Source organism: Mus pahari, chromosome 5 (assembly GCF_900095145.1).
Source record: "Mus pahari chromosome 5, PAHARI_EIJ_v1.1, whole genome shotgun sequence".
Taxonomy (NCBI): Eukaryota; Metazoa; Chordata; class Mammalia; order Rodentia; family Muridae; genus Mus; species Mus pahari.
Window position 1 is genome coordinate 65,350,667 of NC_034594.1, and position 22,324 is coordinate 65,372,990.

General features: G+C 41.1%; 1 protein-coding gene across 1 annotated transcript in view; it reads right to left on the reverse strand.

Moving 5' to 3' along the window:
* The window catches only part of Usp40 (ubiquitin specific peptidase 40), a 70,087-nt gene that overhangs the window by 10,140 nt on the left and 37,623 nt on the right, over window positions 1–22,324 (reverse strand). Inside the window, exons 16-24 of the mRNA XM_021198545.2 lie at window positions 20,823–20,946; window positions 19,171–19,228; window positions 14,058–14,111; window positions 13,191–13,279; window positions 12,860–12,946; window positions 10,847–10,883; window positions 7,968–8,032; window positions 5,116–5,190; window positions 2,540–2,663 (exon numbers count right to left, since the gene is read on the reverse strand). Coding sequence (XP_021054204.1) covers window positions 2,540–2,663; window positions 5,116–5,190; window positions 7,968–8,032; window positions 10,847–10,883; window positions 12,860–12,946; window positions 13,191–13,279; window positions 14,058–14,111; window positions 19,171–19,228; window positions 20,823–20,946 — 713 coding nt within the window. The remainder of the gene's footprint in view (window positions 1–2,539; window positions 2,664–5,115; window positions 5,191–7,967; window positions 8,033–10,846; window positions 10,884–12,859; window positions 12,947–13,190; window positions 13,280–14,057; window positions 14,112–19,170; window positions 19,229–20,822; window positions 20,947–22,324) is intronic.

Sequence of the window (22,324 nt, forward strand, 5' to 3'; positions counted from 1 at the left end):
GATCCATCAAGAGCAGGAAATATGCAGCCATTAACACAGCTACAAAGACAGAGAAAAAAAAAAAAAAAAAAAAAAAAAAAAAAAAAAAAAAAAAAACAAAGAAAAGAAAACCCAAACCAAAAGATACCACCTATTTGGTGGCATATACCTGTAATCCAGTACTTAGAAGCAGGCATGGGAAGATCACTGATGTTGGGGTCATTCTGACCTACAGTTTGGGCCAGTTAGGGCTATACAGCAAGATCCTGTCTCAAAAAAGGTAAATTTGGTGGCCAGTGATGTGACACAGCAGATAAAGGTGCTTTTCTGTGAAAGACTGCTAACCAGAGTTCAAGTTTCCAAATTCGTGTAAAGGTAGAAAGAGGGAACCAATTCCACCAAGCTCTCTTACAACTCTAGCATACAACCCATGCATATAAGCACACACAATAATTACAGCCAGAATAAAAATAACAGGGGCAAGGGGGCGGCAGCATGTCAAATGTTCTTTCATGGAAAACACTACTAACTAAAATTTAGGCTCAGAATATCCATACTCATTTTTGTTTTACTTATATTTCTTTAATTACGATGGAACACCTTGAGAATACATACTAAGAAATTATAGGTTGATTGTACATAATTAAATGAAGTTCTTTTCCTGAATGGCTTTTTGTTAAATTCTTGCTTTTAGAGAGAGGGTCTTACTCTGTAGTCCTTGGTTGGCCTTGATCTTAATCTTCCTGTTTCAGCCTCCTGAGAATGGGGAGTACAAGTGCATTCTACCGATTCCTGCTTACCAGTGGTTCTTATGTCCCCCCAAAATCTAAAGACTGAAACAGTTCCACTGTGACACAGAAGCACTACCCAAGGCAAACCTTTCCCTTTACTGAAAAAGAGATGTTACAGTATGTGAGTACACTGTAGCTGTCTTCAGACGCACCAGAAGAGGACATCGGATCCCATTACAGATGGTTGTGAACCACCATGTAATTGTTGGGAACTGAACTCAGGACCTCTGGAAGAGCAGTCAGTGCTCTTAACCACAGCCATCTCTCCAGCCCCACAATCATGATTTCTATCACCTAGATATCTTTAGAACTGACAATGAACTAATATAATCTAATCAGAATAATTCTCTGCAGATGCCACAGCTGACACTTAGGAGAGACGAATTTGACTGATTTACATTCATTTCATTGTGCAGGTTTAAGGCATATGAACAAACATCTTATATGGTTATAAGATGTTGCAATTACATGATCCCTAAAGAGGCAGACCTGCTAAAACACATGTATCCCTTTTATCCACACTTCCAGCTAGGAAGCACACTCTCTACAGTGAAGGGAAACTGCAAAGGTAGTTCCTCCTCTGGTGGAGCTTAGTGTCCACTGTGATGCATGAGCTGCATTCTGAGTGCAACAGAAGTTTATGCTGCCTGTATTTCAACAATACAGCCGATGACACCTGAGGAGCAGCTCCTGGGTCTTTGGTGTACTCAGAAAGGCCCCAGACTATATACAGTGTGCATCTAGACTCTAGCTCTGGTTCCTGCCCTTGTCATGGGAATGGTGAAGCCACAATTATGTGGCCCATGACAGTACGTGGGGCTGTTGCTCTGAGGCTCTGGAGAGCTGCTATATAAAAGGTCTTTGAAAAAGTACCAGGTATTAGTAATACTCAAGATCTCTTCACTAGTTTATTTTTTGGTCAACTTGACATAAGCTAAGGTCATCTGGGAAGAGGGAAATTCAACTTAAAAAAATGTCTTCATCAGACTGCCTGTAGGCAAGCCCATGGGACATTTTCCTGATTGTGCGCAGTGCCACCACTGGGCAGATGGTTCTGTAGGAAGTTAGCAGAATGTGAGCTTAAGAAGCAACTCAGTAAGCAGATTTCCTAAATGGTCTCTGCTTCAGCTCCTACCTCCAGGCTCCTGATAGAGTCCCTCTTGACACTCCCTCAGTGATGGAGAACTGTGTAAAGTCTGACGCTGATTGGCCCTTCCTCTCCAAGTTACCTTTGATCATGGTGGTTTATCATGACAGGAAGGCAATTGCTAAGATTATAGCACTTCAAAGAGCTTACAAAGCAGTGCTTAATAATGAATATTAGTATGAAATCATCTGTTAAAAAGGAATAACTGGATTTTCATTTTCAACTTTGTGTGTGTGTCCTGAAGGCACACACTGTACACCATTGCTTGAGGAGGCAAAAAGACAGTGTCAGACCCTCTGGGACAGGAGTGACAGATGATTGTGAGCCCCGTGTGTGAGGAGAACTGAATTCAGGTCGTCTGGAAGAGTAACATACACTTTTTTTTAAAGATTTATTTGTTTTTTTATATATGTGACTATACTTGCTGCCTTCAGACACACCAGAAGAGGGCATCAGACCCAATTACAGATGGTTGGGAGCTACCATGTTTTTGCTGGGAACTGAACTCAGGACCTCTGGAAGAACAGTCAATGCTCTTAACCACTGAGCCATCTCTCCAGCCCCAAACATGTACATTTTTGATGTGAGTATTGCACCTGACTCTTAAGAGCACTGTTCTTACCTTGGGTGGGAGCAGCCCCCCAGCTGCTACCTTGAGAAAAGGTACAGTTTAAATGGTCCTGACTCTCACGGTGTCCTGACAGCCTTGCAGGCTGGTACCACCAGATGGGCATCTTCAAATGACCCTGAAGAACAGAACATTTTAAGACTGAGTCTTTACTTCCATAGCTCCAGGCAGTTGTGAGCTTCCTGCTATTAGTGCTGGGAACCAAACTTGGGTCCTCTGTAAAACCAGTTCATGCTGATGGCTGAGCTATCTCTCCAGCTCTCATATACACACTTTCTACAGTGTTCTTTGAGAAGAGACTGGTGAGATAAATTATAGGTCCAGGGATGTAATTCAGTGAGAGATTAGCACATGCAAGGTTCTCACTTGTCTCCAGCACACACAACCCAAGTACCTCCACACAGTGGGCTACCATGTAGTAACTATGGAATGAGATAACTCCATATGTTCTGATAGAACACATGCTTAGACATTAAATATGAATGAAAAAAACTAGGTAAATATGAATGAAAAAAACTAGGTGAAAGTCAGGCACGGTGGCTCATGCCTGTAGGCCCAGGACTTGGGAAGCTAAGGAACAACTGCCATGAATTTAAAGTTAGCCTGGGCTATACACAAAATATGGTACATAGAATATAGTCATCTTGTAAATGTATACTGTATACATACAAGACACATACTAGAGTGTATGCACACCAAAGTGTAAACCTCTGGAGAATACAGAGAAAACTTGAGGCCACTATGGAGGACTGAGGTGGTGAAGGCTAGGGAGAGGGGACATTCCAACTTTTCCCAGCTCAACATTTTAGATAATTGGAATTTTATATTACCTATTCAAACATTTAAAGATCATTGTGCAAAGTTCAATAGGACTCTATGAAATTATGAGTAAAAGAACAGATCCCATATGTGATCCTTGAGATATGGTAAATGAACCCAGACATGAGTTTAAAACACTGAAGGGATGTGACCCTTCAGGGGAGAGCATAAAGGATGTGGGTCCTCAGTGACTCGCAGCTTATACATATGCACATTTTGAACCCCCTTTCCCCTCAGACAGGGTCTCACTGTCCTCCTGTGCCAACCTCACTGGATGACCATGCTTGGTTACAGAGCATTTTCTTAGGAAGATGCACAAGGAAGACATGGATAGGACCCTTGATTTTCATTTTAGAGCTTTATCATTTGACAAACATTCTATACTGCCTGAATTTTCTAATAAGTGAATGTCATTTATCTGAATATTGGAATTTAGAAACCTTTTGCTTTATCATTTTGCCTTTTTGCATTAAAAATGAACAAAGAAAAGCAGTGATGTGTAATGCTTGTTAAAACAACAACAACAACAGCAGCATCACAATAGGCTGGGCAGAGGCTCAGGATAAGGTGCTTGCTGCAAGTGTGACTTGAGTTTGGACCCTAGCGCCTATGCAGACAGACAAGTTGCCCCTGACAAGCTGGCTGGCCAGCCTAGCTGAATTGGCCAGCTTCAAGTTCAATGGGAGATGATACCTCAGTATATACAGTGGAAAGGATAATAACTGATGTGAACTGCAGGCTTCAATATGCATGTGAACACACATGTCACCCACATGTGTCCACAAACATACAAACACTCCCCACATGTGCATCACACACACATACACACACACACACACACACACACTCACACACGGACATAGTAAAGTGAGCCCTTTTATTTTCTAAGAGGACTGTCATTTGGAATGTGTCAGGAAAACACTTTGGCAATACAGACTATAAAGGTCTTTTAAAAACATATATACCTTTTGATTTAATAATCTTACTTTAGAGAATTTAAGTACTAAATTCTAATTATGGGTCAGTGCTTTCTCAGGGGACCAGAATTAGCACCAGTATTTTTCAGGCAAAAAGATAAAACAAAATGTTAGCATTGACAGCAGCTCACAATTGTAACTCTAGTTCCAGGAGATCTGGCGCTCTCTTCTGGCCTCTGTGAACACCAGGCACACACATGGTATCCAGCCATACATACAGGCAAATACCCATACACAAAAAATAAATAAAATAAACCTTTTAAAAAAGCAAAAACTAAAAACAAGATGAATTTATAACACTGAAAATATATGAAATTAAAGAGCAGTAAATTATTAGTTTTGATGTAATGGTAATTTCTGGACTTTTGATGGGGTTAAAATATTAAATATAAAGCCTGGTATGGTGGACACCTTTTTAAGCCCAGTACTCAGGAGGCAGAGGCTGGTGGATCTCTTTGGGTTCAAGGCTAGCCTGGTCTATTCAGCAAGTTTCAGGCCAGCCAAGAGTATATAGTGACACCCTGTCTCAAAAATAAGTTAAATATAAAAATGGAAGAAATAAGATTCTCTATATCTATATCACTGATTTTAATTTTATTTTATATATAGCTATTTTAATTTTATTTAGAAATTAGGAAGGAAATCTGCCTGACTGATAAGATTTTTGCAAAGCTGTCTATTTTTTTTTTTTAATGACTGCCTATATTTTCTCATCATAGTAATCAGAAAACAGTAACTTACTTATAAAACAGCCATTTAAAAACAGTATCTTACCGGAGGAGGAAGTTTTCCTTCAGTTAAAAGCAAAGTATCCCCAGAACGTATCATAAGCTCTTTCAGTGTTGCATCCTGGGAACACAGAAATTCTTTTTGTCACTTCTGAAATGAACAAAGAGACCACTGGATCTTTTAAAGTCTTTTATCTTCTCAAGAGATAAACAACCAAGCAGACACGGAAGATTAAGGAGATAAAACTAAGAATATGAATCAGAATACCATTATGTATTAAGCTATGGGTATAGAACAGAAGAGCCACAAAGGATCTGAGAAAAGAGACAATGATTTGTGGAATGTAAGATGTCAGTGATTCTTGGAAAAAAGGCTGGATTTGGAAACTAGAGGAAATAAAAGAACTTTGTCGGGGGTGGTGGGAGGAATAAAAAGAGGAACAAAGGGAAAGTCAGGTCTGACAACAGTCAGGAGCTGAGAGGCAGGAAGGTCCGAGGGCACAGTACTGGGTGGCAGGCAGCTGGACGAGAAGCATGGCAGAGGAATGAGCACTGGCCTGCAGTGCAGGGCAGAAATGACCACTGAAGATGGTTTGGGCTACGTATGAGGGGCTATGTGGGGACCGCCTGCCAGGCCAGGGAAGCTGGAGAAGTGATTTAGTTAAGAGGAAACAACTCTTAAGGTCAAGCGGTACTCTGGCAGTGGAAAGGGACAAGGGGAGAGTAGAAAGGCCAGTAGGCCTTTGAAGGCCAGGACATAGAAGACTAGGATGACAAAGAGACTGCCAAGTTTGAAAGGGACTTCAGCTTTGAAAACTATGAATGTGCTTTGAGATGAACTGTCTAATACTGATTTGGGGACTGATTATGAAGAAATACCCAGGCATGGTGGTGGATGCCTGTCATCCCAGCACTTGAAAGGCAGAGACAGGAGGGAAGTGTGAGGCCAGCCTGGGTTTGTAGTAATAGCCTGTCTCTGGAAGAACAGACAGTTGTGGGGCAAGTTGTGTCATCAGACAAAACTTGGGACCGTTAAGCAGATTCAGAGACCCTTACTTCTCGTATCTGAGAATGCTATGCATGCCATTTACTCTCAAATCCGGTTGCTGTCCTGGAACATGTGACCGTGACACCCCACATGAGGATTGTGACCACTAGTCACTTAGCACAGAACAGAGTTCTCCATGCTAATAAAGTATCTAGATGGGCCAGCCCAAGGGTTTAGTCAATAAGCTTCCCCTCCTAGACACTCCTTTTAATCTCTGGCCCATCCTGAGTAAGTCATAGGGACCAATTTTCTAAGATGAACAGTGAATAAACAGTTTGGACAAAGACTGTCTCTCTCATCAGGAACTGCTGTGGGGAAAGCCTTCATCATACAGAACCATGCTGCTTAAGTCTCCTGCAGAAGGCTCCTCTGCCCTTCGGACATGAAAACTCACCCCTGAGCTAAGCTGGAGTTCTCCCCATCCCCATCGCCAGACTGGGTGGCCCCCTCATTCCCAACTCTATATGGTTCCTGGTGACTGGACACTGGGAGTTTGTGAAACCCTGCCTCCTCCACCTCAGCCTGCAGTTTCTCACTTGGGCCCCACATCTTAAGCTGCCTTCTGCCACCCCCAAATTCCAATGTAGCCTAGCGCCCTCCCATTTTGTCTGCCAGAGTGGTATTTACACACCCCAACTGCGGGGTAGAACTCGGACCCACAGACTACTAAGAGGCTACCTAATTTTAATACCTCAGGATTCTCTGAGACCTGCTTCTTACTCTCTCAGGTGCTCAGTGGACTTTACTGACTGGTAAAGTGTCCCAGTGGAAGCCCTGTTGTGCCTGTTTAAAAACATAAGCCACTGCTGATCCCTAGACAGACAGTAGGAAGGCACACAGGGCCACTGTGCTGACTCCAAGACAGAAGGGAGGTAGGCGGGGGGAATAGTGCTGAACACAGCTAAGATGCCAGAGCTTCGTTTGGCCACCTGCTAAGAATGAGTATGGATAAGGAGGTCTGATGCAATTTAAGACCAACCAACATGGATTCCCACTGCCTAGACAGAATCTTTACTGCTGCTGGAACATGTAGAGACATTTACTTACAGAGACATTTTGTGATCAAAGTATTTGGAGGTTGGAGTGCAAATGTCTTCAAAAGTTTTCCAATATCCTCATGCCATTTGCTCTCTGAAATTCTCTGCTTGCTGATGAACTACTCCTCAAGCTTGCCTGCCCACCAGAGGGGCTTACCACTCATGTCAGACTGTTCTTACCTAGCCGACACTTGCCATTTATCAGAAAACCAGTGGGGAAAAGTAAACGTAAATAGACACATTTATAGGGGGTTTTTTGTATGCTAAGAAAGAATAAAACTTTTAGCCGGGAGTGGTGGCGCACGCCTTTAATCCCAGCACTCGGGAGGCAGAGGCAGGCGGATTTCTGAGTTCGAGGCCAGTTTGGTTGGTCTACATAGTGAGTTCCAGGACAGCCAAGGCTACACAGAGAAACCCTGTCTCGAAAAACCAAAAAAAAAAAAAAAAAAAAAAAAAAGAAAGAAAGAAAGAAAGAAAGAAAGAAAGAAAGAATAAAACTTTTATTTTAGAATTGCTCCTACAATGGGAAGAGGGAATTGTGTATGAAACTATGAAATAAACTTAACCATTTTTAAGAGTAAAGTGTAGAAGAGATGGGCTGGCAAGATTGCTAAGTGGGTAGGGGAGCTTGCTACCAAGCCAGGAGAACTTGGACCCACAACATAAAGGCAGAATGAGAGAATTGATTGCATGAAGTTGTCCTTTAGACATCACATGCCTGCTGGGCACATGTGGCATGTTCCCCCCCCCCCATCACACACACAATAAAGTAATAAGATAAAATATTTGGAAAACATAGAGAAAGGCTCTTACCTCTTCACATAAAGGCTCACCAGCTTCATAGCACCAATCCATTTTCCTTAAGTGCCACATCTCTCCTAGGAAGGAATTAGCAAGATGAACAACACTAGAGAAGACACTGTAAGAGTTTGCCAGGAACAAACTTCTAGAGACAACAGGTATGAAATGGGGCTCCATCCAGTAGCACACAGTCATTTTTTGTCTGAAAATTATGTCCTCTACAATATGAAAAATATTAAGTTGGTCCTTCAATCTGTTTAGTTTGCTTTTCTCCCAGCAAAAACTTGTGAATCAAAACCGTATACTCACTGGGGATGTAGCCCAGGAGCAACACTTCCCTGTTTTGAGCAAGCTCATGAGTCCACACACACAGCCTAGCTGAGCACAACTGAAAAGAACATGGGACCATAGCACATGTGCTGCTATGCTACTTGGTAGCTTGGTAAGTTACTTGGTAGCTTTGTAACATGTATACCAGATTACACTTAACACACATGCACACATAGACACATACACACGCACACACACACACATACACACATGTACATGCACACACACGTACACACACATACATACACACATGTACACGCACACACACGTACACACACATACACGCACATGTGTACACGCACACACGTGCGCACACACACGTGCACACACATACATACACACACACGTGCAAACACACACATGCGCGTGCGCACACACACACACACACATGCGCACGCACGCACACACACACACACATACACGCACATACATACATACTTATAAGTATAGAATCTCTTCTGAAAGCCCTAGGAAATTGAATTTGATTTTGCTACCTCACAAGAAATTTCTTGGGTATACAAGGAAACTTAGCAGTTAATCTAACAAAAGTAGACAGCACTTCTTGAGAGGCAAGTTCATGAAGTGGGTGTGAGTTAAATACATTTTTGACTTAGAGTTTGATTAGAATCTTGTTTTTCAGTAGACTGTCTACCCTGGTAAAATGACTGATGCTTTTTAAAAATGTTTTTTGTGTGTGTGTGGGGGGGGGGAAATGTCGAATGGAGCAAGTTTAAAAACTTAGTTATTAAAAGAATAACAATGTTGATAAATATACCTAACAGGAAAGGTATACTGACTTCTTATAAGCTTCAACTTTGATTCTCCACAGTACCCTTCCAAGAACCTGGTTAGCTGATAGTTATGGTTTTAACACATTAAGATTTGTCAACTATTGGGCTGGAGAGATAGCTGAGCAGTTAAGAGCACTGACTGCTCCTCCAGAGGTCTGAGTTCAATTCCCAGCAACCACAGGTGGCTCACAACCATCTGTAATGGGATCCAATGCCCTCTTCTGGTGTGTCTGAGGACAACTACAGTATACTCGCATACGTAAAGTAAGTAAATAAATCTTGAAACAAAGACAAACAAAAAGACCTGTCAACTATCTTCCTTCTTCCTTTTTTTTTTTTTTTTTTTTAAGGGGTTAGTGGGGCAGGAGGAAGTGGAGGATGAAATCAAGGGCTTTGCATATGCTAGGGAAGTACTCTATCGAAGGCATACACTATCAGCTCTTGTTTTGGTTTTTGTTGTTGTTTTGCGATAGGTCATTGCTATGTTGCCAGTCTGGCTTGGAACTTTTGTTTGTTTTTTGAGACAGGGTCTCTACATAGCTCTCTGGCTGTTCTGGAACTCACTATGTAGACCTGTAATTTAAAGGGATCTGCCTGCTTCTGCTTCCCTGGTACCATCCCAGGGCTGGCAGTCCTGTGGTTTGTAAGAAAGCAGTTTGTGCAATCCTGTGGTTTATAAGAAAGCAGTTTGTGCAAGCCATGGAAGCAAGCCTGTAAGCAGCACCCCTCTACTGCCTTTGCATCAGCTCCTGTCTCCTGCCCTGTGGAGTTCCTGTCCTAACTTCCTCCCACTATGGAGTACAAGGTGGAAGTGTAAGCCAAATAAACCCTTTCCTCCCTACCTTGCTCTTTGGTCATCATGTTTTCTTTGCAGCAACAGAAACACTGTCTAAGACAAGTTGATACCGTACTAGGGCTAATGGTGTGCCTTCATGCCCAGGGGCCTACAACTTCTGATCTTCCTGCCTCTCCCTCCAAATGCTGGGATTGTAGGGATGGGGCAGCACATTGGGCCCTTATAATTTAAGTATATATTTTTTAAAAACTCATTAATGAGTTACAGGTGAACACCATCATTTCACTGCATTGTACAATGACAAGAAGCTGGGCTCCGAAAGCAGAGAAGCGCTCCTCACTGAAAGTCTGATTAGAATCTGGAAGCCTCTGCTTCCTCATGCAAACTGGGACCAGGTGGAGGTCCCTGTAGGGCTGTCAGGCTGCTATAGGATAAACAAAGCACTGCACTGCAGGAGTGCCGCCCATTGAGAGTCACAGCTTCCCTCTGTGAGAGGGCCAGGGCTTGGGAACAGCAGAGAACTACAGCAGGCACTGTGTTGCTTTGCCAAGTGGTTCAGCATGGGAAGCACTTTCAATTATTCTCAACTTATTATTTTCTTCATTTTATTATATTTTCTAATCTACAACACAGAAATAAACATGTGTAATTAAATTTTGGATATTGTGATTTTTTTTTTTTTTTTTGGAAATCAGTAAAAGACCTGAACAGTCCTAGTTGGTAGAAACTTTAGCTTTCTCTGTGTTAAGCCTCTGCCAAACCCAACGTTGGTTATCTTTACTTAGCATTAATCTGCTGTTACTTTTAATTTGCAAATAAGAACCAGAAAAACTTGTTATGTATGCACAAAATTTAAGCTATATTTTCCCATAACTCTCACAGAAAGAAGCCAGTTTGAGAATTCTTCATGAAGCTTCCGGGTAACTATTTTAAAGGATGTAAGTAAGGTTTTATTATCACAGTAAATAACTTACCTTGCTGACCTGACTTCTCCAGCATTATCTTTAAACACTGTAAAAAAATTATGCTCAATGTTAGTTTTCTGTCTCTGATCTACATAGGAGGAGGAATCCAGATTTTGAACCTGGAACTAACTGAAATCTGATTCTACTTCACTGTTCATGGATAAACACACACACACAGTTTCGATGATTCACAAGCTAGCTAGCTCTCTTCTAGGAGCTAAATAGGGCAATCCAGATGGGGAAACAGTTTCTGCCACTTTCAGCCAGAACTGTTCATAATACTAGGCATGGTGGGTGGCACATGATTGTAATGCCAGCCACTTAAGGGTTAAACACACACTAAGACAAAGCTAGAAACATTTAATTCACTTATTAAGAGGACAAGCAGAGTATGCACGACTGAGTACTGGATACACTTAGGAATCCTACATAGAGAAGCCAGTCTGAATTAACACTCAGAAAAACTCTCTGGAAAGAACTATGGAAGCCCTGACCTCACAGCACAATGTAAAACATAAGACAACACGTGTCAAAGATTAAAGAAAAAAAAGCATAATTAATAATATCCACTTCCTGAGGAAAAACATTCCTAAACCAAACTCATCTTAAAGAACAAAGTCCAAGTGGTACTACCTGCCTAAGAGCAGAGAGAAGTAAAAATCAGCTTCTCATTACCTATCAGGTCTAGTTTGAGAAGGGAAGCGAAACATGTCTAACTTTCTGGTCCCTAGCATGTACTACATGCAAGGTGACCAGTATTTTCTTGTAGGGTTTGCATTATGTGAGCATGTGAATGAGGGCACATATGTGGACTTGACGTATCAATTAGGTAACAAGTTCTTGGTACATAACCCTGCCTAGCCTGGCCCTCACTGTATGGCTCAGGTTGCCACAAACATAGAATGCTCCTGCACCGACTTGTGAGCATTGGCATTAAAGCACACCTCCTTTTATTTTTTTTCCTTCAAACCCCTTTCTGATTTTTAAATTTTTTTCCTTACACAGGATATCAGTTATTCTCCCTGATGTTCAATCGACTCATGTTAACAAGTGGACCTCAGTCTCTCTGGGAAGTGTCACTGTCCTTTGTGATGACATGCTGCAGCTTTGTCATATACATTTTCCTGACCTAGACCATGTACCAGCATTTACTCCAGGATGCCCCAGTTTCTCCATCTAGAATCAAGTAGCTAAGGCTAGCAGCTATCCCTTGGGTGCCAGGGCTGCTTCCTGCTACTAAGTTGCTCAGGAATTGTAAACTGTGGCAGGGGATGAAGCAAGAAAACATGCAAGTTTTAAGAGAAAATAGATGCAGTTCATTCAGAATCTTCAAATCCAAATACAGGAGTACAGGCTTACTGAAAATCCAAACTCTTAATGACACCAACACAATTATTCATTTATTTTTCTCAATACACATAAACATATAAAACCCCTAAACCCTGTTGTATGATTTTATATATATATTAAGTAGGAAATATATCAAAAGGTTAGTAGTAGTAGGATAGAGATAATGAAGGATTGCAGTATTTCTTGTTTAGAAACAGGGTTTCTGTCATTCAGGCTGCCCTTGAAGTACTAGATAAACGAAGGTGACCTTCAACTCCTGATGCTTCAGTGTCCACCTTTCAAGTGCTGGATTACAGGTGTGTGCCACCCTGTCTGCATAGCTCAAATTTCTGTACCATTGTGGATCATCAGAAAAGCAATCTTACTTAAAAGTCTTGGTTGGCTCAGCTGTCTTCTGAATTTCCTTTTAATGAGTACAAACAATTTTTGAAAGCATATACTGTGTAAGACCTTGTATTATAACTCCAAATCCAAACACAGGATACCATGGCCCCCAAACCCAAAGTAATTACTTACGCCAGGTGTGGTGGCGCACGCCTTTAATCCCAGCACTTGGGAGGCAGAGGCAGGCGGATTTCTGAGTTCCAGGACAGCCAGGGCTACATGGAGAAACCCTGTCTTGAAAAACCAAAAAAAAACCCAAACAAACAAACAAAAAAAGTAATTACTTACATCTCTCACTGAGAGTGTTTCTTCTACTATGACTTCCATCTCTGCCCCAGGGTGAATGTCAGTCCCCAGAGCAAAAAACAGGAACAGCTACAAGCAAGACAGAAGTATGAAAATAATTTCCCCTGATCTAAATCTTCTCAACTACAAAAGGAACTAAGAAATATGCTTCAGAATGGTACTTTTGGTTTCCACAACATAATAGTATAAAAATTTAAAGAAATTTAAAGAAACTTTTACAGAAAAACTATTACTGGAGAATCAAAGATATCAGTTACAAAATATGACATTTTAGTTGGGAAGGACCAACTCTGCTCTGCTGGGCCTACTGTACCTGAGAGGAGGTTGGTGCTTTTCCCAGACACAGTCCCACGGAGCTTCCCATCTTCACCTCTGCTTCCTCCAAAGTGCTACTGTCTGGGACTATGAGGAAATTGGATAACCAAGTAAATATTTTGAACTCCTACGTCTCTTTAGTACAGTGACATTATTTTCTTGAATTGAGAGGATCAAGGCTGAGCCATAGCACAGAAGGAAAGTCTGTATTATCCTGGGCAAGACCCTGAATTCCACCCAGCACCACCACACGGTTATTAGATTTTTATATACATGCTAGAGAAAAGAATATTAAGAGAAAAAGGTGAGTTGTGCTTCATTTTGAAGTAGCACATGCACTGTGGTTATGTTTAATTTTTACATTCCTACAGTACTCTCATTGCCTTGTACCACAATGCTAAGAAACATGATTCATACTTAATAAACATGACTTGGCCCAAGACTCATTTACATGAATTAAAAAATCTGTATGGTGGACTTGATCCACATTTAAAGTTGTGACAGTGAGTAACATCAGTCATTAGACTCGTCTATGATGTAGTCAAGAGGGGTCAGAAAAGTAGGAAGCAAAGATTATTCATAATGGTGTCCCAATGAAATGACAAGCAGAGAGACCTTAGAGTTCAAGCTACAAAGACCTTAGACTACACCATGACCACAACAAGGACAGAGGCATCAGAGACAGCTTTTAAGAAAACAGAGATGGTATAAGTCTTTCTGTAAGGAATAAGATATTTGGATAGAAATACATCCAGAAGTCAGTTTTCTGAAGGCAACTTAGGAATGTGAGATATGAGAACCATTATTTACCATACAGGTGTTCTGAATGAGAACCTGCTAGTCTTTGAAAGCTGCCAAGATTTACCTGGACAAAGAAGCTTCCCGTTTCTATCAATGGGTCTCAAACAGCTGTTCTCAGCTGTGAATGAAAAGACGGTGGTTAACTACTAAGTAAAGAGCTCTAAAGTAATTAATACTCTACTACGTTAATTACAGTAGGTACAATAGGCTACCCTCCGTCCCCCCCAAAGCAAACACAGTGGCTGTGTGTTCTGTACTCAGTGTTCACTCAGAACGCCAGGAAAAAGGAGTCACGATTCAAAGCCGACTTCAATTACACAATGAGGTGTTGTCCCAAAAACAAAACAAAACAGAATATTCCAACAATCAAAAAACAAAAACAAAAACCTCCCCCAAACAACCTCAAATGTGGATAATCTTCACTCTGCAGTCATGCACTACTATATAAATGGCTAAAATGGTTCAGAGGGAAAATTACAACTAGCCAATGACTTTAGCACATTTTTCCCAAAACATTAAAAATTGTAAGGTTACACATGGTTCAGGAAGAGAAAAAAAGTAAACACACATACATGCATTTAAAACACTAGAACCAGAGATGAACATTTCTGTCTTGCAGGACACTGACCAAAAGCAGGGTGTGATGCTATGTACCCCTACAAGCATTTGGGAGAAAGAAGCAGGAGGGTTGCTGAAGCCAGCCTGGTCTATGTAGTGAATTCCAGGCCAGCCAGGGCTACACAGTGAGACCCAATCTCCAAAACATAAACCAGGAACCAGATCCAGAGAGTGGACAAGGGTTGTGTTCCCCTGCTGGGGCAGCTGGTGGTGAGCATGAGGAGACTTCCTGCCTCTTGACAAGTGCTTGTACTTCTGACATGAGCTCAGCTACCAAGACGATTTCTGCATTTAATGCTGGAAAACACCTCTGCGAGCTTGTTCAATGTGAAGTCTTTCTTCAGCATCATTTCTCCTGGAAGGTTTGCATTTTTTGCCACCATTGTCACTTAAGTCACTAAGCTTGCCTTTAGCAAATTCCTTAGCTGTCTGTCTGGAGCCTCTTGAGTGACAGCTATGTCACCATTCCTGTGGACAGTGGCTGCTTCTCTATTGTGACTTCTGTTTCTTTCGGTGCTTTCCTTCATGATCTATTCATGTCCAATGTCAGGTAGGCTTATGGCTGGGAGAGATGGAGCAGAACTACATGCTTTACTGTGTGTGTAGATATGCATGAGACACACACTAGCCAGTTACCCCTGAACTTGAAAGAAGGGAAGTGACTGGTCTGACCTGTGACTACAGAGCTAGTAACTGTGGATAGGCTTTAGCCAAATACCCACTGAAATTGAACTATTATACTAACTGAAATTCAAGCAAATGCAACTGTGCAAAGCAGACCACCTGCATTTCAAGCGTACTTAGCAAATGGATGAGGCCAGCATGCACTGCTGAGGATTCAGACTCCTGATCCTGGGAAGGTGCACACTAAAACTGAAACAATGCAAAGCATGAACTTGGAAGGAAGGAATGTGGAGACCTCTGAATGAGCAATAATGCACAGGCTTAAAACGGTCTAAGTTTAATGGAGTGGGACAGACTTTCCTCAGAGACTCCAGAGTTCTGTCTCCTGTACTATGTTTATAAAGCTGGCATACATTTTAAAATATACATTTCTTATTAAAGAAGTAGATAAAAGTATTTCCATAATTTAAAAAAGTAAATTTTAAGTATACTGCTTTAAAGTCATTTTTTTTCAGTCCTAGCTGAGTATGGTACTGCAAGCCTGTAGTTCAAGCTAAATGGCCTAGTACAAGATGGTTTCTTGAGCGCAGAAATTCAAGGTTGAGGCAAGGTAACAGCAGCACAAACCCCTCACATCAGTCAGGACAGCCATCAAGCATGATAGCCATGGACACAGCCTCATCTAATGGGAGAACTGAATGGTTATGGTACAAATAAAAAAAAGTAGTTGCAGCTATAAATGCTATGAAGCAAAAGTAGAGTGTGAAGAGTGAAGCCAAAAGCCTGAGACTGCATGGTCAGAAATAAAAGAGAATATTTAGGTTAAGAATAAATGAACAGCTTAAGTTAGGAGATAAAAGTGCAAAGGCAAGAAAGTCATAGATCAGAGCATGGATAGTCTCTAGGTAGAGAAGAGCTTGTGCAAGGGGCCCCCAAAGGCAGCCTGCAGTCTGCTGTGACTCAGCAGGACGGTGAAGGAAGTCATAGACAGGTCCTGACTTAGCTCCCACAGGAGTTAGTTCCAGAGTTAGTGAAAGTAGTGGAAAAGCAGAAAGAGCTCTGATACGGGGCAGAATCGAGCTCATGGAGGTGGATAGAATCCCTTGTTGCATGAGATATAGTGTGGAGGGAGAAAAAGCGTAGGGATGAGGAAATCAGTTACTGGGCACAGTATTGATTCCCACGTCCGGAATAAGCCATATGCCTTTGGTAAACTTTACGGATATATTTTTGCTTATAGTATATAGTCCAGTCTAGGAATAAGAGCTGAAGAGCTTGATTAACATGCAAGCACTCACCAAACCATCGAGCTCCAAGTCCCTTCCATGCAGCTCTGCAGCCAACCCCTACACCCTGGCCCTCATCTGCTCTCTGTGACTGCAGCTTACACTTTAGTTTCCTAAAATACCGCCTGTGTGCAAACATGGGTTTACACTTGTTTGTGTCCAGTTCCTTTCACGTGGCCTGTGACTTCTGAGAGCCATGCATGCTGTGTGGAGGGACAATGCCCACTGACAGGCAGGCGGCTGCAGTTTGTTTATTCACTCTCTTGCTCACTTGACATGTACCCACATGTTTCCAGTTTGGGAATATGAACATTTATGTTTTTATAAGGTTTTTTTTTTTTTTTTTTTTTTTTTGGTTTTTCGAGACAGGGTTTCTCTGTGTAGTCCTGGCTGTCCTGGAACTCACTCTGTAGACCAGGCTGGCCTCGAACTCAGAAATTCGCCTGCCTCTGCCTCCCAAGTGCTGGGATTAAAGGCGTGCGCCACCACCGCCCGGCATGTTTTTATAAGGTTGTATGTGTTACCCTTTCTCCAATAAATATCTAGAAATAGAATTGGTACATAGGTGTTTTCATTTATTAAAAAAACCAAAAAACCAAAAACCAACCAAACAACAACAAAACCAAGCAAACAAAAATCAACCAAGCAAAACCAACCCTAAGTATTCCAAAGAGAATACTGCACTTACACTCCTTGCACACATGAGCTCCACACTTGTTTTATTGGGACTGGATATTGACTACCTTTATGACAGAGGGATTGTGACTTCCCTCTGCTGGCTCCTGACACTATCCTTCCCTCACAGGCAGGTCTCCGAAACTGGGCTGAGGTGTCTTTGGACTGGGTCACAAGTACTTTTTAAAAATTCTGTATCCAAGTATAAATGTGTATTTTCTAAGTTTTTCCTCTAGTTCATAGCTTGCTTTTTCAAATGTCCTTTGAAGAGAACTTGTTGTAGCTACTTATGGGTAATTTATATTTTTTTCTTTATACTCTCTCATGGTTTGAGTATGCTTAAAAAAATCTTTTCCACATAGTAAAGTCATCAAGATTTTTGTGCATGTTTTCTTCAAGAAATTTTATTCTTTTTAGTTTTAGTGTTTAGTTTTATATTGATTTAAAGTTAATATTTTACAAAATGGAAGGTACAAATGAACTCTTCTTTGTACACAAAAGTGGGTTGTACATATCTATCTATAAGTTCTATACATCTTCCTAGATGTCCACAGCCATACCCTGCAGCATTCCTTCAACGCTGTTATGGCTACTTTAGGGCTTTTGTTGTTGCTGTTGTTTTTGAGACAAGGGCTCCCTACATAACAACTGGATGGCCTGGAACCTGCCTTATGAGAGCAGGCTGATTATGCTCTCACAGGGATCCACCCGCCTCTACGCTGAATTCTTTGTATTGCCATGCAAACTTTAGAATGGCATCATCCCCTAAAAAATAAAACTGCTAGTGTTTTGAGTAAGAACACACTGAATCTAGGGAGATAAGTTCTTAGCAATATTGTGTCTTCTGATCTGTGAACATGGCCTCCTGTCACCTCTATTCATGTGTTCTTTTGTTTCTTTCTGAATGATTTCTAGTTTCCAGTGTACAGCTCCTGCATATATTTTTCCAAATACATGTTTAATACATAATGATATTATTTTTATTTCTGGTAAATACATCAAGGCAAACACTTGAAATTCTATCTAACATGTAGGGGGTTAAGGCAGGAAGATTCTGAGTTCCAGGCAGGCCTGAGTTATATAGTGAGACCCTATATCCAAAACAAAACAAAAAACTCCAAATAAGTAAATATGGTTATTTTGTTTTTGCTATTGATGAATTCCTGCATATTAATGTTGCACTCTTCCATTTAATGAGATACTCATTTACAATCACTAACAATGGAAAGGGGCAGTAACAAACATTAGCAAGGACTTGAAGAAGGTGCACCCATGACACACTACTGAGATGGTCAATGCTTCAGCCTTCGGAAACTGTATGGTAGTTTCTAATAAAACTAAACACAGATTTGCCAGATGGATCAGTATTGTAATGCTTGCAGTCTAACCGAGAGCCCTTGAAGCACATGCCCACACAAAGATTCACACTGAAGTGTAGACAGCAGCATCATTCCACAAAGGCTAATGAAGTGTGACCATCCTTACAACTGAATGGCAGCCACCATGAAAAGGGATTAAACTCTTGGAAACTTCTAGATATTGGATGGACTGCTAGTGTGCTAAGCAAGAAGAAGCCAGACACAAAAGTCTATGAACCCATGGCTCCACTTACAGGAAATGTCCAGAAAATGAGCTCAATGAAGCTGTGAATGAGCAGTCAATGTGTATACGTCCCACTATAAATTTTATAAAAACATACAAATACACCTAATCATATAACACAAAGTACATTATGAATATAGCTGAGTCAGATATCTCACTGTCTTGGGGAGAAAGGAAGACTAGGTCTGAGAAAGACACAGAGAACTGTTTTTTATGTTTCAAAAACAAATTACATGAAAAAAATATTAACATTTGTCCATTTTGGGTGGTAGGTATGAGAGATTTCCTTAAATTATTTTTGTACTCTACCATATTTTTTTAATAAAAGAACAAAATTAAGATAAAAACCAAAAAGCAAATAGAAATGATTACCTAGTTCCTTCATTAATTTTAATTCCTTTATGGCTTTAATTCGAATATCAAACACCACCTAAAATAGAGAAATAAACTAATGACTGTGTATAGGTTGAATGGATGGAGATGAAAATGAAGATTATCAGAGTTTATACAGAGATCATTTGAGATATTATCTGACATTTGTTTTGCCTACAGAGTTTTTTAGCCATCCCTGACATTATTCTGTAAGATTGAAAGCAAAAGCTCAGAATAGATCCTAATAGTTAAGTTTTTACCAAACTGATTTTAACTGGGACAAAAGGATAACAACGAAAATGAAAGAAATAGTTCTCAATGGAAAGCAATGAACTGGCAACCACTCACCTGACAAGAGTCAAGGAAAGAAAGCAATGGCCAGGTCCACTTCTCACATGGGGACAATGGATCTGGGACCCCGCAACAGAGTATAAAAATGTGTAACAGCAATCCAAGATGACTATGGCTTTCATTTAATTGACTTTTTTTTAGACCACTTTAGGCCAATATCCTTTAGAGCATCAAATACTATAAAACTTACAGGTAAAAGTGATGTCAGAAATCATCTACCAGAGCCCACAAAGTGCTAAGCAGCAGCAGCAGAAGCAGACTCAAAGAACAAAGGACTTCACCAACACTTTCTACACAGGGTCAGGTAGGATAGTGTGCACCGATCCTAGACTGTCTTTCTAAAAACACTAACAAACATCACGCTCCTTAAGAAATTATAATGCCAAGGATTGGCAAGATGGCTCCAGGGGGATTGGTGTCTGCTGCCAAGTCTAATGGCCTGAGTTTGATCCTTGGAATCTGCATCAAGGAGAAAGAGAATGAACTCTGACTTCCACATGCATGCTTGTCCCCACAAATAAATAAATGTAAAGAAAAACATTGTAAAAGAAATTATAAAACGATATAAAACATCTTAGTAAGTTTCTATTTCTTTGGTATAGAAAAAAATCATTAATATGCTAGGAACAAGTAAATATAAAAATATGTTTCCTTGAAGTACCAGGGTAGGGGGAATATCCAGGGGAGTCCCCACACACCCAGAGAGGAAGAGGAGGGGGGAAGGATTGGGAGAGGGTGACTGGGAGGAGGCAGTGAGTGGGATGTAAAGTGAATTAAAAAAAAAAAAAAATGTTTCCTAGTAAGGTGTGGTGGTGCATTCCGTTAATCTTAGCACTCAGGAAATAGAGGCAGCCTGGACAGTCCAGGACAGCTAGGACTACATAGAGACCTTGTCTCAGCCTGCCCTCCAAAGCAAACAAATAAACAACCAACAAACAAACGTATAGTGTATATAAAGAGTAGTTAAGGATAAAAATGAAAACCTGGCAACACAAAAAGTAAATGACAAATCCACACATGTGCTTTAAACAATGCAGAGAAGAGCCTGGGCAACGGTTCTCCATGCTTATCCGACCTAGAGGACTCCAGGAACCACCCAGGTGAGTCCCACATTCTAGTTCTAAGCTTCCGGCTTAGGAGTTTAGAAGCAGAGCATATCCTGCTTTGAAGCAGGCCACTGGTCGATCTAAGTAAATGAGCAGTAAGAAAAGTAATAAGACTTTAGAGGATATCTGTTGGCACAGTTGCTCTGAAAGACTGACTCTGTTGCCAGACACAACAAGGTTAGGCCATCTACTCACTGTGTGCATGGTCACGGCTATCTGAACCTGCTTCTCTTCAGATTCTGACTGGCAGAAATTTTTCACTTGGAGCCAGTTGAGTTCATTCATGCTGTTGGTCCATCTCCCTTGTTTGGGCAACAGACTGTAAGTAAAGAAGGAAACATTGAAAGAATAAGTCCTTACAAGACACTCCTCCTTGGGATTCATTGTTCAGACTGGGCATGTGTCCCCTAAAGTGACTAAAGAGAAGGAACCACACTCTACTGACTTGCTACTGTGACATTAGTTGGTTTTAGGGCAATATTAGGCAGTAGTCTACAGTGCCAGTTTTCATGGCTCCAAATCCTGAGTTAAAAGATTTTTGCCCGTCTTCAAGGAGAATTTTTTCTCCACAAGACAAGGGCTCCACAGCCCAGACTGGCTTTCAACTCATTGTGTAGCCAAGTATGGCCTAAAACTCCCAAGTGCTGGAAAACAGGCATGTATGTCCCATTACATCCAGCTTTAAGGGTCACTCCTGTAAAGGAATGGTCGTCACCTGGTGTCTGCCTGCACAGGAGTTCCTACAATTGCTTTAGAAGACTATCAAAGCCGACATTAGGATCTGGATTTAATAGCAGGGCAGCTGTGTACATACGTGTAGGTGGACAGTGCACAAAAGTGCCATACATATGCAGTCATACACACTATACATTTGTATTTCATTGAAGACTTTTATTTTTCATATTAGCAACTGGAAGTTTCTTTTCCTAACAAAATCTTCCTATAGACTGAAGAAATACATGGGCTATCAAAAGCTCTTTGGGAAGTACAGAGGTTTGAATATTTGGTCTCCCATTGGTGGAAATTTTGGATCAGGAAGGATTAGGAAGTTTGGCCTTGCTAGAAGAGGTGTGTCACTAGGGGCAGGATTGAGACTGCAGTCAGTCAGTCATCAGTCACTTTCTTTGTCTCTCTCCCTCCCTACTTGTGGATATGGTTGTAAGCTCTTTTGTTCAGTGTCATGCCTGTCTGCCACCATGCTCCCTGCCATGATGGCCATGAACCCTAACTCTCTGGAACCATGAGCCTCAAATTAAATACTCTTTTATAAGTTGCTTTGACATACTAACTTATCACCCCAAACACACTTCTACCTCAGAAGAGATGATGCACTTTTAAGCATAAGATGCTTGTGAAGACTACCTTACAGCAGTGGACAACTAGAGGATGATGCTAACGGCAAAGATGGCACCACAATTAGCACATGTGATATGTGACCACTTAACTCTTCCAGTCCCTACACTCTATGAAGTGGGTACTGTCACCCCATCTTATGGAAGAAACTGAGCAGAGAGTGGGGTAAACTTGTCTAAGCTCACTCTGTTGGTTATAGAGCAGACTGGAAAACAACCCAGGTGCTGGCCGGAGTCCTCCTCCTTACCACTGAGTCATACTGCCTCCTCATTTAAGAGCAGTTGGGCAAATGATGATGCCTATATCCATTAGGTGGAAGCTTTCTTTTTTTTTTTTTTTTTTTT